The 17,027-nt window shown below is 41.0% G+C and overlaps 1 protein-coding gene across 2 annotated transcripts in view; it reads left to right on the top strand.

Annotated features, from left to right (window-relative positions):
- Positions 1 to 2,650: 2,650 nt before the first annotated feature.
- unc5b (unc-5 netrin receptor B) overlaps positions 2,651 to 17,027 on the top strand; it is a 65,244-nt gene continuing 50,867 nt past the window's right edge. The window contains exon 1 of one of the 2 annotated variants that reach the window (XM_030156854.1): positions 2,651 to 3,494. In XM_030156854.1, coding sequence (XP_030012714.1) covers positions 3,407 to 3,494 — 88 coding nt within the window. In that variant the 5' untranslated portion in view covers positions 2,651 to 3,406. The remainder of the gene's footprint in view (positions 3,495 to 17,027) is intronic. The other variant, XM_030156853.1, reaches the window with a different exon arrangement.

Below are 17,027 nucleotides of genomic sequence, written 5' to 3'. Positions count from 1 at the left end.
ATAGTTGGTGAGATGTGGTAACTGCCAAGGCCATGCTATAGATGAATATCATTTTTATTATCTTTGTACCATGCAGTGTTCCCTCGTGAACTACATTAAGAGAAGCCTTTCACTGTTTTTCTGAATATTGACACAGATTTGTTGCAGTATCCCAGATGAACCAGGTTTAATTTCCAATATGTTATATATGTTTGTTATATCCACCATATCAGTACTGTAGTCTGGCTAACACCACTGTTGTAACAAACAGGCCTAGTTCAGTGTGTCTCAAGGTTTCATTAGAAAAAAAAATATCTAATTTTAATTTATCAAAGCAGTTTTACACAACAAATGATCTGAAAATACCTGTAAAGTATGTTAAATATGTTGTAGTAATACAGTTGGGTGCTTCTACGAAACTGGTCCCTAAAACAGGACAAGGGAGCTAAAAATTCAAACCAGATTTAGACTAATGTTATGAAGCAAGTTTGGAAGCACTTTGGATCTCTTTTAAAAATAAGTACTTACTGAGATAAAAGAGAAACTATTTTTCAGATAAAACATGTTTTTATATTATTTTACATTATATTTAATACAAAAATCTGTATGTAACACAGTCAAAGGGTTAGTTATTCTCTCATAGGTACGTTTTGGGAATTGAACTAATTATACAAGGCAGAGTGCTTCACAAAAATGACTGCTGTTGCAAAATCATTTGCGGCTTATATGTGTTTAATTGGGCAGATTCTGCATGTAACTTAAGTGGACACGATGGGTTACATACAAAACCTGGAATAAGACTGTAAATTCAAGGAAAAACCTGCATGTCTGGATTAAAAAAAAAAAAAAAAAAAAAAACTTGGATCATCAAATTTAACACTGTCTTATATAAGACCATTTCAAGCCATGTTTTCCAGATAAAATGCACTGACACCAAGGTAGTTTTTCCTGTCCCAATTTTGGTCATATTTTTGGCCCAAACATTTGATAAAAAATGCATTCATTTTGGGATGGCTCAGAGCAAGAGTATAATTTTTTTTTGTATTTATCTGAGGTCATCATTAGGTACATCCTTGGGGGAAATATGTCTGAATTTCTCTTTTATTATTGGGTCTAAAAAGCTGGCAAAGTGGTAGGTGTCAGAATGTTCCCAGTTTCATAGAAGCACCCAATTGCGTAATAGCTAGTTTCTCTCAGTTGCAATACCAGTGCTGTAGCAACATTAATATTAATATATTATGAAAAACTCTGGAACTTGCTGCCTCCTGACTTGCGAGTCCTGTCCCTGTTCTAGTCCAGGTTAAAGGCACACCTGTTTAGACTGGCTTTTAACCCTTAGCACTGAGACACTATTAGGTGTTAAATCTGTGGTCTTTTTTTTATCACTGTGTGCTGGGTCTTATTGTTTAATGTATTTTTATAGTATTTGATTAAACTGTTGCTATCTTATAATTTAATCATGCTTTTAGATGTAAAGCACTTTGTTTTTTTTTATGTTGTTATAAGGTGCTGTATAAATAAACTTTGATTGATTAATTGGAAAATAATGCAACTGTAGTGTGACACACTATCTTATTGTCTAAATTATGCTAAAAATGAAACTATGGTATCATTTTTTTGTGCGAATTTCTGCTTAATTTGTCATCTATAATGTATCACATGTCGGTTTAAAGAGACTCCCATTCCTAGTGTTTGGGCCCATGGGACCTCATTTCAGGAAAAATGTAGCACAGTGGAGTCCAATGATGTCTATCTCCTACAGAATATCCACAGCTCCAACAAAAAGCATAAGACGGAGATACAGATGGATAAATAAAACTGCTGTGCCTGTGATGAAGGGAAACAGACGTTAGAAGTTAGTACGATGGGCATGTACCAGAGGGTGACAGACAAAAGAAGAGAGTCATCGGACAAACTCTAACATCATCCACATCTGATTCATCCAGTCATTATTTTAATTAGCAGGTGAGCTCTGACAACAGCAACAAAGAAAAAGTGGTCGCTGGTGTTGAACATCAATGACCCTCTTACCTCTGCAAAATCACAAACCATTGACCTAGATTTGATTCTACTTACCAACTGTTTAAGAGCATTAAGTACCAAACTAACCTCTTCATCATGTTGCCTGCAGTGTCCACTCTGCAAGGACTCAGACAATCAAAAAAAAAGGGGTAAAATTCTGTGATAATAACAATGATGAGGACCCCAGTAACATCTTGCCCTCATTGGAGACAAGCTCATTTATGAAAGGGTGCTCTCTTGTGGCCACCAGGAGTAAAATATGAGCCAGGGATGTGGATGCGGTAAAGATGGATTGACAGGAAATAATATGCTCTCATAAACCAAGACAAGAGCTGCTGGACTACTTTTATAGACTCAAGACAAGACAGGCTATTAATAGGAAGAGGAAAAGGAAAAAAAAAATAGGGGGGATTTCTCTGTTATTGCATTTAAAGTCACTATAGTTCAGATAGATAGATAGATAGATAGATAGATAGATAGATAGATAGATAGATAGATAGATAGATAGATAGATAGATAGATAGATAGATAGATAGATAGATGTAATTCTTGTTTCATTTTCATAAATCAAACTCACCTCTGCTGTGAACCCCTCATGCCTCCTGAATCCAGACCGGTGCTGTGCGCTCTAGGGTCCGGGTTTTCTGTCTCTCCCCTCCCATGTATTTCCTCCTCTCTTACCACTAGTTTACCTTCACTTGTTCAGTCTTCGCTGTGAGAGGAGGAGGAGGATGGTCTATGATTGGCCAGGCAGGGACTGGTAGTCGGGAGGTTGGCACTGTGTTCCGTGTCCATCCCCGTGTTCTTGTTTACACCTTGCGGACTGGAACGAGACAAGACACCCACAGGGACCCACAGAGTCCAGGAGTCCAGCCGAAAGAGTGGGCGGCAATCTGACTGCGTGTTCCCCTGCTACTTATTTTGTATGGGAACACATTAAGTTTTGTTTTGTTGAGAATCGGACTCTTCATCCAGAGCGATCATGCGTCAAACTTTTTGGTGACTTTTGCGCTTGTGGTTCGGAGTCAGGTTTTTATACAAGAGGATCTGGAAATGAAACTTGGAGTACTCCATACAGATTATTCCTTTATATTCACAGGGTGTGATAGCCGCGGACCACTTCAGCCTTAGATTACGGAAGAAAATTACATCCTCTCAGTCTCAGATGTTTTCCAGCTGCTTGATGGATGTGTTGTGAGTGTTGCAGCCTGTTTGCGTCAAGAGTCAACTATTTCCCCCCAAACCTCATTCAATAACAGTTACTGGACTCACTGGCATCCCCCTGTTTTCTGAGATTTTTTATTCAGTGGGGACTTTGCAGAAGAAGCTCTTGGTGTCTGAAAAACACCTTAAGTTACGCTGTCTGCACAACCCGGAACGTTTCTCAACGGCATAGCCGGAAAAGATGCTCTCTGTTCGCATGCAGCGCGACCAAGGTCTGGGTCCTGTGGTTCTTCTCCTCCTGGTTGGGGGGTTCGTCGTGTCTGCCACGGGTAAGAACTCAAACTAACTAACTTGACCCGTATGTCTTGCTGTCATTGTGGAATAACCAGTCGTACACATGAAACACATTTTAGCATTTACCAAACATTTTGTAATTTACTCATAAATGTAAGGCGCGCGCACGGACGCGCACAGAAGTGTCCGTGGGTTCTATTTGGATCATTTCACATAATAAGGGAATGTTCATACTTGATCGCCTCTTGTTACTAAAATGGTCTGAATCAAAGTTGCTGTAGAGTAGTTTGTAACTTGTGGTAGATGTAAGTGGAAAGAGACAGAGCAGTTTTTTTTTGTTTTGTTTTTTGTTTTTTTTGTTTTTTTATTCCGCCGTACAGTAGAGCCGAGCTCCCATTTCTACTTGGAGCGGAAAAATCAAACTCCCCCGGTACGAAGGGAGTAATTAAGGTTTTATTCGATGCCTTCTTGGCCTTCCAAATAGAAAAGCCAAAGCCTTGTGAAAAATAAGACAGCACTTACTGCTTAGGGGATTTTTTTTTTTCTAACTGTCAGATACAGAATTTAAATTTAGTGACATTTATTTTATGATTGCGTGTGCGTAATTTTAAGAAGCAATTATTAAAAGTTCACTACATTGATCGTAAACTTCTTATATTGTAATCTTTATTGTGTCAGGTAGTGTTACAACCCAGCAGGATTTGATGCAGGCAGGGCAGAGTCACACTTTTATCATGGGATTGTCCAGTGTTAATGCCATCAAAGACTGCAGCCAAGCTTTCATGGAGATGAAATCACTTGGCACACTGGGTAGATCATTGTAGGTGAGCTAATGGGACAGGACCTGAACACCAAGGTGACACTGGCCATCTCTAGTGTTAGATTAATGATTACCCTCAGTGTGGCCAAGTGGAAGGCAGGCCTGGACATTTCCTCCCTTCTCTGTGCCAGATCAGATTGAAATACAAGGCAGAAATCTGAGGGTTTAGTGGATTGTGGATTAAGCTCAGTTTACAGTAGGGAAAAAGAACAATGCAGACGACAATGAGCACACAATCTACAGAGACTTTGCTGAACGACCACTTCATGAAATGACTGTCTGGTGGAGAAGTCCATTTTTCTTAATGACATCGGTAATGTATTGGAGGACACTGACTGTCATCCAGGTCTGTGACCATTTCTTTGAATGCTAATAAGAAACCCTGCTGTACTTCCCAAGGTCCTCTTGTGTGTATTATTCCCTGAACAGGCGGAGCAGAAAAGCAGCTTACGTTTATTAAAATTGTGGACCGCTCTAAAATCCTTGCATGAGAAATGAGAAACGTTGATATAAACAGTTAGGGATTGAAGAGAGGTCCTGTTAGGGGAGCAGAGTTGGTAGGAGGGGACACCAAGGGACAATAGCTCAGTGTGCCCCAGTAAAGTTTCTGTCTGGGATAGAGGAAGGCAGAGATATATTTAGGGAATGTATGATGGGACAGACAGATTGCATTTATCTTCTCTCCCATTGTGTGTATACCTTTCCTCTGCCGCCTCCCCCTGATCCCCCCTGTCTCAGTCACTGCCTGTATTGTGGATGTGCTGAGCTCACATTTCTGCTATAGTGCTCCTCTTTCTGTGTTGACATACACATTAATTACCCAGACTGCTAGGAACACTTGTCTGGAGTAACTACCCTGCTGTCCATTGCCGCTTGCTGAGTGCGTATGCGTGTCATTATTAATGACTTCATCAGAATTAGAAAACCGACATACGGGAAGTGGTGTGATAGTCACAGTTTGCGACACATTAGGATCAAATGCAGACACCCAGGTGCCCAGGCCTCAGGGGGAAGGGCCAGGAGACCAGTCTGGTCTGGGAGGTCAAACCAGAAGGAGAGCAAAGCAGCGAGTAGGGGAAGGGCAGTCGAGTGTTTGGAGTTAGGGAGCGTAGCATGTCAGACACTCCCATAGGGGTCTAGATGAATGGTGACACTTTGTAGGCATGTTGTCTCATTTGTTTTAGTGGGTGAATCCTCTTAAATAAAAATGTAAATTTGTTAGTTTACTGAAATATTTGATTGCCTTCCTTTCTGGTTTCCTCACAAATATCTTGCAGTTTTATGAAGTTCAAGAAGAATTTTGAATGCATGAAAAGATAGGCATGTGACAACAAAACCAACCTCACACAAATACCAAAGTAGATTTGGCTTCAAAGATGCTCAACAGATTGAGATGTCACATTAAATTAAGTGTCTCAGAAACATGTAGTCATAACAAAAGTGCTGCCAGGCTTCTGCATCTGCAGAGATTTGGACAGGTGGTTGGGCACCGTGATAAATAAACAGCCTCTTCGGGCCAGGCCATGGGCCAGACTAGTTCCTTAGGCAAGTCCTGATGGTAGAGCGGGTCCTGATGGCAGACCAGACCCGGCCACATTCTGTCCTGGAGCAGTGCATTAGTTTTACGGTCGTGAGGCGGTAAGGGATGGGATCGCTGGCCAGCCACTGCCCTCTCTGCTGTATTATTCATATGTGCAAAGTGGTCTTTGTTAATATTTAAAATGTGCTTATGATGCTCAAATTCTTGACATCAGAGACAGCAAAGGAGAAAGAAGTGGGAGGAGAACAGCTGCTTGGCTCTCATTGGTGATACTGACCTGGATGGCTACAGGGGCTTGTGAAGGCTTTTAGGGTACCAATAGGCATTTATAGACTAGATAAAAGAGTGACAGTTCGAGCAAGTGTGCCAATTGCAGCCAGTGGCTGTTGCAATAAATGTGTGTGAACCAAACAAGAAAAGGGGTTACGCAGGGTAATGCTATCCATCTGAAAGTGAAGAGGGAAAAACAGAAAGAGGAGATGGAAGAGAAATGAATCCGTGAGAGACACGCAGAGATAGATTGATCTCAGGGCATGGCTTTTAAATATCCTTTATGAGAAAAGAGCAAAGAAGAAAACTCCATAGCAGTGGCATTCAAGCATCATTAAGCCTCTGGCACAGGCCAGAGAATGAGGCGTCAAGTGGGGCTGGGTGTGTGTGTGTGTGTGTGTGTGTGTTGGGGGGGTGGTAGGTGGAAAAAGAATGAGAGGACGGGAAACGATGTGCTGCAGGACCACGCTAAAGCTAGCAAAACAGCAGAAGAAACAGTGGTTAACGGAGAAGAATATCGTCAAGGAAGGAAGCGGAGGGTAGAAAGTGAAAAAGAGACACACAAATCCACTAGGGGGATGTTTTTATTAAGGCTCTTATCGACGGAGAGAGCTCACAGTATTAAGAGCAGACATGTTTAATGTTTTGCCAATACTGTGCATGTTAGACTAGACCATAAATCTGCCGCAAACAGCATAGGGCTCTTTAGGAGGACAAAACAGTGAGGTAAATGGAGGAGCGGGTTGACTATAAAGAATAAAGCAAGGAATTAGTAGCAGTAAGTTTAGAGCAGAGATTGGCAGACTTGATATAAATAAAGGTTGAAGCACATGTTGTTGTTTTCCACTTTAAATACAATATTTTCTCTGATTATTGACAGTTTAGGGAGCCTGTGTTTGAAAAGAACAAGAAGAGTGTCTGTAATCACCATCAAGTCAGGCTATTTAAATAATTCATGTAATGCTTTCTTGGATTCTAGTTGGAAATGTCTTCTTTATCTCACAACAGATGGTCTCTCCTACCTGTGTGCACAGTGAAAAATGATGGAATGTTTTATTTTAATCCAAACATGTAAAGCCATTGATATGTGAAATGAATGGATGACCAGACCACTTGCCAAGGTCATACTGTTTTTCAGCAGGTATGACAAAATACACTTTAACCACATCTATTCTGTCAATTACTTTTGGTGGAAATATTTGAGAGGTGTTTTTTAAGGGTTGTAAATAGTCTTTTACTTTAATAGAAACCTCAATAGATACTGAATATCAAAATGAAAAACAAAAAAGTAAATCTGAAATATAGATATCAAACTTACTCTCGGTGAGTGTTGGTGCAATTTTGGTGCTTATTTCCCCTCAGTAGTTCCAGTAATAATGCCTAGAGCCAACCTCTGGGTTAAGGTTAGTTTGTGAAACATTCTATCGCAGCTGATTCTGATGACTCTGTCTATTTCTAGATGGAACGTAGGTTTTAAAAATGCAGACAAATGGAGTTAAGTTGAGGCTGTGGTAAAAGAAGAGGGTGGAGGAGGGAAAGTTTTGGTGGCAGATGGGAGCTGAGCTGATGCTGGCCCGACAGGACTGAGTACCCCCTGCCCCTCTATCCTGCCCTGTGGGGGGAGATGGGTGGGGCAGACAGGGAAACAGGAAGAAAACCTCTGTGGGGTTCCATTGTGCTTTAGATGAATAGGAGACTCCAGAGAGCCTTTTCTGCCCCTTTGTGTGGGGTAAAGGGGGGCAGCAGGAGAACACACACACACTCAAACTTATTCACAACTTCACAACTATAACAAGACTTTATTCTGTTAAGATTTAAAAGTTTATTACCATTTCATAGCTACACAGGGAGAGACTTTTAACAGAGTGTTTTAGCTCTAAAATGTAGTATTTTTGCTATAATTAATATGGTTGGACATGCTCAGTGACATATGACATCGAAAGTAAAGCAGTCACCCACCCACATACACCCACACGTACACCCGCATATGCAAAAAGGCACCACATCCTCTGATGAAGAGGTAATATTTATGCGTATAAATGGTGAAAGACCTGCTGGGTCTCTTGGGAGGAGTGAGTGACTAAGTGCAGGAATTTTCATTTAAGATCTCAGCAGTACTCTGAGCATCGTGACCAATAGGATCAGGATTCACAACAGGGGGTCATGCCGGATCCTGAACAAACCCCCTTACCCTAAGATAGATGCATACACACACTTATACAAAAATGCACACACACAAGCATTTGGTAAAAGTGGTTGCACTAGGGTCCATAGATCAGAGGCGGTGTGAGCATTTGATTGGCTGTGCTGTGGTCCAGCACTCTGCGTGTGTCCTCATATAAAAAAGGAGGTTTTTTTTCAGGCCATGTAGATTCCCCTCATCTTCTTAGCAGCGGCTTTTTTGTCTTCAAAAGGCAGTTGAGCCAAGTCCACTCAGAGCTTAGACCACAGCCAATCTGTTAATGCTTATGTTTGTGTCTGTTTGTGTCTAAGTCGTCTGTGGGCTGCGCTAACTGGAGGAAAATTCGGCTTAAAGGAAATAATATACTTTTTGTGAGGAGAGAAAATGTGCTGCATTAAGGAAAGCAAGGAGTGAATGTTAAAGTTGGTGTTTTCTGATTTCTTTTCATAAATGTTGCATACATCGCTACTTTTTCCACATCCACATTAATAAATTGCCTTTGTCTGTCCCCATTTCCCCTTCCTCTTCCTTCAATCTCTTGATAGTCTCATCATGCGTATTTATAGCTTTATAGTCTCACATATACCAACCTCTGTCATCCATATCTCTTTCACTCCATCATTTTTTTTCCTCGCTATCTCACTGGTGGAGTTTGGGAATTGCTCTTTAGAAGGCACTGTGAAGAATCCCATTTCTCTGAGTGTAACGCTTATTAGGGTCCCATCTGCCCTCAGGGTACTTATGAATGTGGGGGGTGTTTGGGTTGTCGTGGGTAGGTAAAGAGGGGTGTGAGGAGAGCTTTGTCATGCCTCTGTGTAAGTGGATGTGGGTGCCACCGGGGGCCTGTGCGAGGTGGGAAGGGGCTCTTAAGACTGCAGAGCACACACTGAGCAGCTGGTGTGTCTAAAGTAGGGGAATGACACATAGACCTCCCCGGAGAGATGGGTGTATTGAGTGAACGTGTGCATATCTCCGACTGTGTGAGAGAACGGAAATGATCCTGCGTCCTTCTGTCTGCATGGCAGGCAGCTAGGCAACAGCAGGACTTTCAAACAACTTACATTTTTTTTCTCTCTAGTGCTTTAAATCAAGGCGAATGATGCTTGATGTGTGTGTTTTGGAGTGCGTATTGGGGGGGGGCTTGGAGGGGTTTGTGCAATTGGCTGCATGTCAACAGTGCAATGCTGTGTTATTCAATGTATTCTCAATGACTGTGATGGAGTTAAAGTACCACGTTTATCTCTGTAGCTCATTGTTATTGTTGGACTAGTCAGAGGCCACTTAATCAGAGGTCAACACAAGCTCAGGAAGGGCCATCACTGTAATGAAACTTTAGCAGGCAAGTTTAATCATCAGCGAAATTAGTAATTTAATTTAAAAAAAAAAAAGTTGTTATTTTTTTCCAGTTGCATTGCATAAACCTAAGCAGAAGAGCGTTTTACTGGTATTAATCACAGGAAACATTTCTGTTTGCCTTTCAGACTTTGTAAACAAAACCTGCACAGGGCCAATTTGAAATAAAAAGATTTAATATAAAAAGCTTATTAGTGAAATATACAAAGCATTTATTCATAATGACATCAAATGATTCAAGTTAAGAGCCTCAAAACAAACATTTGGCTCAGTCGGTGAATTTGGATTTTTGACTCGGATAGTCATGCCAACTTCACCAGCTGCGACATCTGTCTTTCTGTTATTAAAATCAGTCATATATACAGAACTGTGAAACTTTTGCACGCATCTCTGGTCTGTCATGCATGGTGTTTGGTTTCAGCTGGTATTGATAGCACTAGATAACCTGGAATTGCTATTAGTTTTCCAACTTGCAGGGATGTGATTTTATTTTGACAAGGTGAAGAGAGTTAGAGATGATGTCATTAAAAGAGCACCAGATAAATCCAAAACTGTGCGAAATTATGTAAAAACAGTGATACACTTTTCATACAGGTGAATAGAAATGATTATCATGATTATGCAAAATGACTGCTGTTATCTTGGATAACTGTGAGGTGCTTAGAGAGGTTGTCTCCTCTCCTCTCCTCTCCTCTCCTCTCCTCTCCTCTCCTCTCCTCTCCTCTCCTCTCCTCTCCTCTCCTCTCCTCTCCTCTCCTCTCCTCTCCTCTCCTCTCCTCTCCTCTCCTCTCCTCTCCTCTCCTCTCCTAAACATTGGTGTTGTAGTATCCATCCAACTTCATCCCAGCAACATATGCAGACTCTCACAAACATGCACAGCAGGGACAATAATCCCTCTTTCTGCTCATACACTCATGGATCACAACCATAGCATAGAGTAGAGTCAAAGAATCTGCCCTCATCCACCCTTTAAATCGTTCACCCGTCTTCAGGACTTAATTTCTTACTTCTCCTCCAAAGGCTTTTGGAGCCTCCAAACATACAGTAAAGACTCTTGCCTTAGATGCAGGTCTTAATCAAGAGCTGACAGGCTTCTGTTGGCTTGGTTTGTGTATTTCATGTGTGTGTGCACTTGTGTGCAATGGGCGCATGCTGATGGGAGGCCAGCCACATTACTTAGGTATTACTCCCTTTTCTGCATGGGTCACAGTAGGGTCACACTCCCAGTCTCAATCAGCAGACAGCCAGCACACACACCCATCTTTTTTTTACTCTGGCAGTGGCTTTGATTGCGCAGGAGGAGACCTAGTTTATCCTCCTGGTACATTCACAATGCCAGGTGTATGTGGCGTATAGGCTACTACAAAATGCCATCACTCGGCGAGGAGTTAAAAATGAACGCCGTGTGTGAAGTAGTGACTGAGGTTTTGGTCTAATATGGCAGATGTACCTGCATGTAATTAAGGTTAGATTTAAGTGTATTAACTCACGCGCATCAAGTGTGTCAGCGGGTGTGTGTTTCAAGCCTCTTACCTGCTGCTGACCAGATGGGCTCAACAGCTGACCTCACCCTCACCTCTCCCCACCACTCTGCTTAGATTAGCTGATGAGCTGAACTAAGGCACACAGGCATTAAAGTGGGCACACCAGCCCAGACCCCTCCTCTAAACAACATCCAATCGCACTCTTGTATAGCTCATGTACAGGACTTATTTTTCATGTAGCATATTTAGGATGACGATGTGGTGTTTTTGTGTGTGTGTACGTGATTGGGCAGAGCTTGTGGCCTGCTGTTTATAGGGATTATGAAAGCAGATGGACAGCCATGCTGACTGGTGAGGGTTCATTAACTCTGGGTGGCTGTGCTCTGACTCTGCCACTGCTGCTTCTCAGCTTCACTTGCCTCCAATTCTCTCAACAACAAGAGGTGATGTGTGTGTGATGGGTATTGATCGGGGATTGATGTGAGCTTGAAGTCTCTGCCTGATTAGTTTATTTGAAAGTGGTGCAGCGGCTGCCACGTTTTTGTTTGTTGTTTTGTGTTCAGTGACGTCACCGTGTCAGGCTAATACCCATTCTAAGTAGTACTAATGTATTCCCAGTTTCATTTATTGTCAAAGGAAGGATTTTATATATGGAAAGCATCAAAAGAAACATGTCTTGTGTCATTATATGGTACAAGGTGAAGACTTATGAGTTGGCATGATGCAATAACTTCAGTAGGGGACCATTTCCGTGGCATTTCAGCACTCAGCTGGGGGAGATGAATAGGTATAGTTATAGTGGGTCATTAAACACTGAGTGGTGTCTCTGTCTATAGCTTCAACCTTCACGCTGCAGCCAGCTCCAGCCTTCATCTGGCACAGCTTGATAAAAGAAACATGGATTGTGCAGGGAGAGACAGACATACCTGTGGAGAGACAGACAGCCAGACAGACGGACAGCAGATTCCCAGGCAGATGGGTCGTATGGAGCTCCTTGGAGGCCTCAGCACCATCACACAGACAGAAGTGTAGTCAATCACACACTGACGTCCAGACGGAGCAGGGTTATGACCAGGAGAGCAAAAACATCCACCAGTAAATTAAGAATAACACATACCCACTGATTTATCTGTGGATTTTTTTTTAGATTAACAAATTAGTTATGAATTGTGAATGTTATTTTGGAATAATATGAGTTAGAAGGGAGGTTCACACTAAAGTGTTAAGAGTGATATCTTTACACTTGATGCTGTAATAGAAATGAACTGCTAAAACACATATTTGAATTATCAAGTATATTGAGCTGTTTTATTTTTTGAAGCAAAAAAAAAAAGAATCACTACATTTCAATTAGTACATACTTCACTAGCAACACTAACAAGATTAGCGTTTTTATTAGACACCTTGTAAGACAATTATTTTCACCATGTATTTGCTAAATTGGAAACTAAAACTGTGAGTCTTTCTACAATAATAACTAGGATTGCTAATCATAAAGGTAGTCATGTAATTTATTGTTGACACAGAATTTATTTATTTTTTTGTTCTATGAAGAGATTCTGTGTAACTTTACAGTGACAAGTGTAATTCCAGGTTGGGATATTTGTCACAATCATACCTTTCTTTAACCTCGCTCTTCATTACATCTGCTAGAGGACATTATGCAATAAGTCTGTTGGCTTTTTACATTAAATTTGTCTTCAATTTTTTTATTACTTTTTCTAAGATAATGACAAAGGGTTAGACTGAATGATGGGACTGTGGGGGCCATGGCAGGTGGATGTGCTCTCGGAGGTGCCTTCCATATGTGCTATGCCACTTGCTTTGTAGTTGTCAAACAACAGATGTTACCAAAGTATACAACAGAACACAAAATAGGTTAAATTACCACATTAACACAGCTCCAGATGTAGTGAGAGATCAGTAACAGGTATCTTTCCAGTATGTTGGGCTCTGTACCATGTTGAGTGAATAGGCCTTGTACTGAAAATATTGAAGTTTTACAGTCGAACAACCCCAGATTGTAACTTCAATACTGCTGTTAAGCCATTTGTGATGAGGTGAGCTGGACTTTTATTAGATTTTGGCTTGGAGACTATGACTGGCAGAAGGAAATAGAACATCTTTGTGTGGAAGTCCACCCACGCCTCTGTCAGAGATGTGTGTGTGTATGCATGCCTGCATATGTGTGCATGGTCTGGTGAGTGCGTGTGTGTGTTAAGATGCTGTCGCTGACGGCGTCCCTCTTTATACCCTTCTGAGCGTGAGTTTGTGAGCGACAGTTATACAGTGGTGTGGAGTGTGTAAATCTCCTTCCCTCCAAAGCTCTCAGCAATGGACCTTACATTAGCACAACAATTTACACATCTGTCCTGAGGCTAAGAATGGGCAACTTTGAGAATAAAGAAAGCCTCAGTCAGAGTGTATCTGTAGAGAGGGAGAGAAATCAGGAGAGGGACAAGAGACTCTGTAAACAAGAGAAAGACGAGGTTTATTAAAACCCCAGCACCACTCACCATCCTTTTGTCCTTCTTTTCTCTGTGCTCCTCACCTCCTCTCCCCCTCCTGCAGTCACAGGAGCGATTACATGCCTCTGTCTCTCTTGTCTTTCATCTCTCTCTGTGAGGAGAAGAGGAATGAAGGTCTTCTGTGGCGTGTAATTACACAGAGACATCCTGGATGAGAGCGTCTGTCTCCACAAACAAAAAAGCAACCCCTCTCCCCCTAAATACCTCTTGATAGAGGGAGATCTAAAAGAGACATTTAACTGCCTTTGATCCACCACAGGGCCCTTGTCTTTACCTGCCACTTATGCCGACCTAATAAGTACCATCACAAGTCTATTTATTTCATTAGAAGCACTGACACTAACATATGCGTGGCTCAGCTCCAGCACCGTGGGAATGAAATACACAGCTCCTCCATTCATTTTATGTACAGAGTTATAATCGTGACACATTTAAAGGCCGGTGTTCCAATCTTACCCATGAGTCATATTGTTGAATGATTATGGAAGGGCGGATTTTTATGGGCTTACATTGGTATTGGCTCAACCTCTAATTGGCCCAACGCACATTTGCATTCTGGGAAGGTAATAATGGGGCTCTTTGGAGGCACTTTAAATGAGAAAGTCATTGCACTCTGACTTAATTCTGCTCATAGAAGTGCTGATGCCTCCAGATGGCTTTTTTACTGAGTGTGATATGGCCGTTTTGTGTGCATGATCATACACTTACACCAATACTTTGGGAATAGCTAAGTTGCTTGCAATGCCAGTGGTCTCTTGTTATCCATTTTTGCTTTATATTGTTTTTATTGCTTTTTATTTTATGCTCTCAGCAGAAGAGAAATGCAAATAAACCAGAGTAATAGGACATGCTTGCAGAAAAACAAAATAGGTGTCGACACTAATAGGTTGTTTGTCATGAATCTAATAAACAAATGTTGCACACCATTAGAGCCTTTATTTTTTCCCCCCTGTTCTTTCTGTATTTTGTAGTTTCATGTATAATTGTTGGTAAAATTCTGTATTGGAAGAACCAAAGGGAGGTCATACAGTGTGGTTTGAGGTCACTTAGGTCAAGCACCTCTCTGTTTTAGAGTCAGAGTTGGCCTGAATGTGTTTAACGTGTCTTTTTACTTGTGTAAATCCGCCCCTATTCAATGAGACTTAACTATTTCTCTGAACTCACTGGGAGATGAAGTGAACATTCTGGTGCAGCTCAAACAGACTTGGCGTCAGACAATAGATTGGGGTCTTCCATTGCACTTAGCTGAGGCTGCTGAATAGACTGTGAATAGACCTGGAGTGGTGCGGCACGCAGCTGCTGGACAATGGCCTGCTCAGCAGAAAGGCAGCCGATGACCTCGAGGTCTGCTCCGACCCTGTCCACTCTGATCCCTGAACCCACTCCACACACAGTCAGCACTGGGGCGGCCATAGTGTTGACCCTGCGATAACTTGAACAAATCAGCCAAATCAGAATTTTTGAGCTGTAAACATAAATGTACAAATGGCTTGAAACGTCTCATCATTTGACTGAAAAACTACAAACCATGGACATAAACTAAAGAGCTAAAAGTTTTGCAGTGTGTCACACTTAAATCAGTCACATTAAGTACTCATTATGCAACTCCTGCCTCACTTCTCACATTTTTCTGAATTTACTAGGTGTGGAGACTAGCTGAAAGTAGTGCATTTACATAAATTATTCAATCATTAAATCCGAAATTGGACCAAAAGTCACTAATGGTTTAAACTCGCCTGTTTAACTCAGTAATAGTGTATTTTAAACCAGAGTCCCAGATACAACAAATATCCCCAATCTCACAATTTGACTCTAAATCTTTAGGAATCCGTCCTTTGAACAGTCATAGGATGCTTTCCTGCCACTTTAATAATAGCTACTATCTGAGCCTCAGAAATACTCTCATTTCCCAAAATAAACATCATCATCATTTTTACACCCAAAACCATGCACAACTTTACACAAATCCCACAATCGGTAGAATAAAAACATCCTCACAACGTCAGAGCGTCTCTCCTCCCTGCATTTGATCACGAGCGGGCTCCCCTCCCCTTTTGTGTTTATTCTGGGGATTATTCTGACCTAATCTCTTTAGAGCATAATTCAGATTAGGTTTTGTGTTATTATTATTGCTATGTCCATCCCCTACTGTCCTGCTGGGATTTCCTGACTGCCGTTGTGCTCCTGGGTTTGGAAAATTGATTAAAACTGCTGACCACTGCCCTAGATAGCACAGGCTCTGAAAAGTGGATGAAAAAATAACACAAACACAATGATACAATGCAGTATTCTCTAAAAACATGTCGTTTTTAATAGAACTGTCAAAAAAACATGCACAAGTACCGTGCCAAGTGATGTATGAATCCATCTTTTCTGCATTCATCTTGCATTGATCTAGCATTAGAACAGCAGGGATATTGTTATATGCAAAAATGTTAAACATTATCTAGAAGATTTGAGTTCACCAAACAGTTACTGTGAGTTTTCTTTGAAGTTTAACAGCCATAAAGGGAACAAAAACTGAATTTTCTGCTAATTACCTAAAACAAAAGCCTGTTTGTGTGCAGTTAAAGCTGTGGCTCCATCTGTATTTGCGCAGCTATATTGGCATAAAAGTCGCTCAACAGTTTGATATTCAAACGCTATGTTTAGTATGAATTTTCAAGACAGGGTTTAAACACCAGCTGTCTTTTAAATCTTTCTGTAAGCTATGAAATCTGAACCGTACCCAAAATAGATTATAGTATATATTTGTATAAACCACAGCAGCAAGTCCAGAAAATTAAGACATTTTCATTTTTTCTCCCTACATTTGTTGCAGAGAATGTATGATCAGGTGTTTATTCAGGTGTTTTTTCTCCTTGTTTTCTTTTCATATATAAATGGAAGAGAAATACATTGATCTCATTTACACCTTACATTCTCACATCTATACTGATAACTACCTAGATAAGACTGAAAAATGAATTAGTGCATGTATTAATGCATTTTGATCAGAATGAAATTTGATGTAAAAGCAGTCTTGTCAATGTTGCAATCTAATTTCAGGGTAGTGCAAAATTATGCTGTGCATCTTATAAAGCATCTCCACCTTTTGCTTTAGTAAAAAAAAAAAGAACAAGCAATAACTAGAAAAGCACTTAGAGAGTGCAGACCTCCGCCAAGGCAGATTCATCTCTCATTTGTTCATTGTGCCAGTATCATCAAAATCCTTCCATAACTTTTTGAGTTATCTTGCTAACAGACAGACAAACAAACAAGAAATCTGTCACCCCCCCCCCCAATCACCACCAAAATTTAATCATTTGTTCCTCGTGCCAGTATCAACATATCTTGAAAATTTCATCAAAATCCTTCCATAACTTTTTGAGTTATCTTACTAACAGACAAA

Source organism: Sphaeramia orbicularis, chromosome 15 (assembly GCF_902148855.1).
Source record: "Sphaeramia orbicularis chromosome 15, fSphaOr1.1, whole genome shotgun sequence".
NCBI lineage: Eukaryota > Metazoa > Chordata > Actinopteri > Kurtiformes > Apogonidae > Sphaeramia > Sphaeramia orbicularis.
This window is presented reverse-complemented; position numbering and strand designations above follow the sequence as displayed.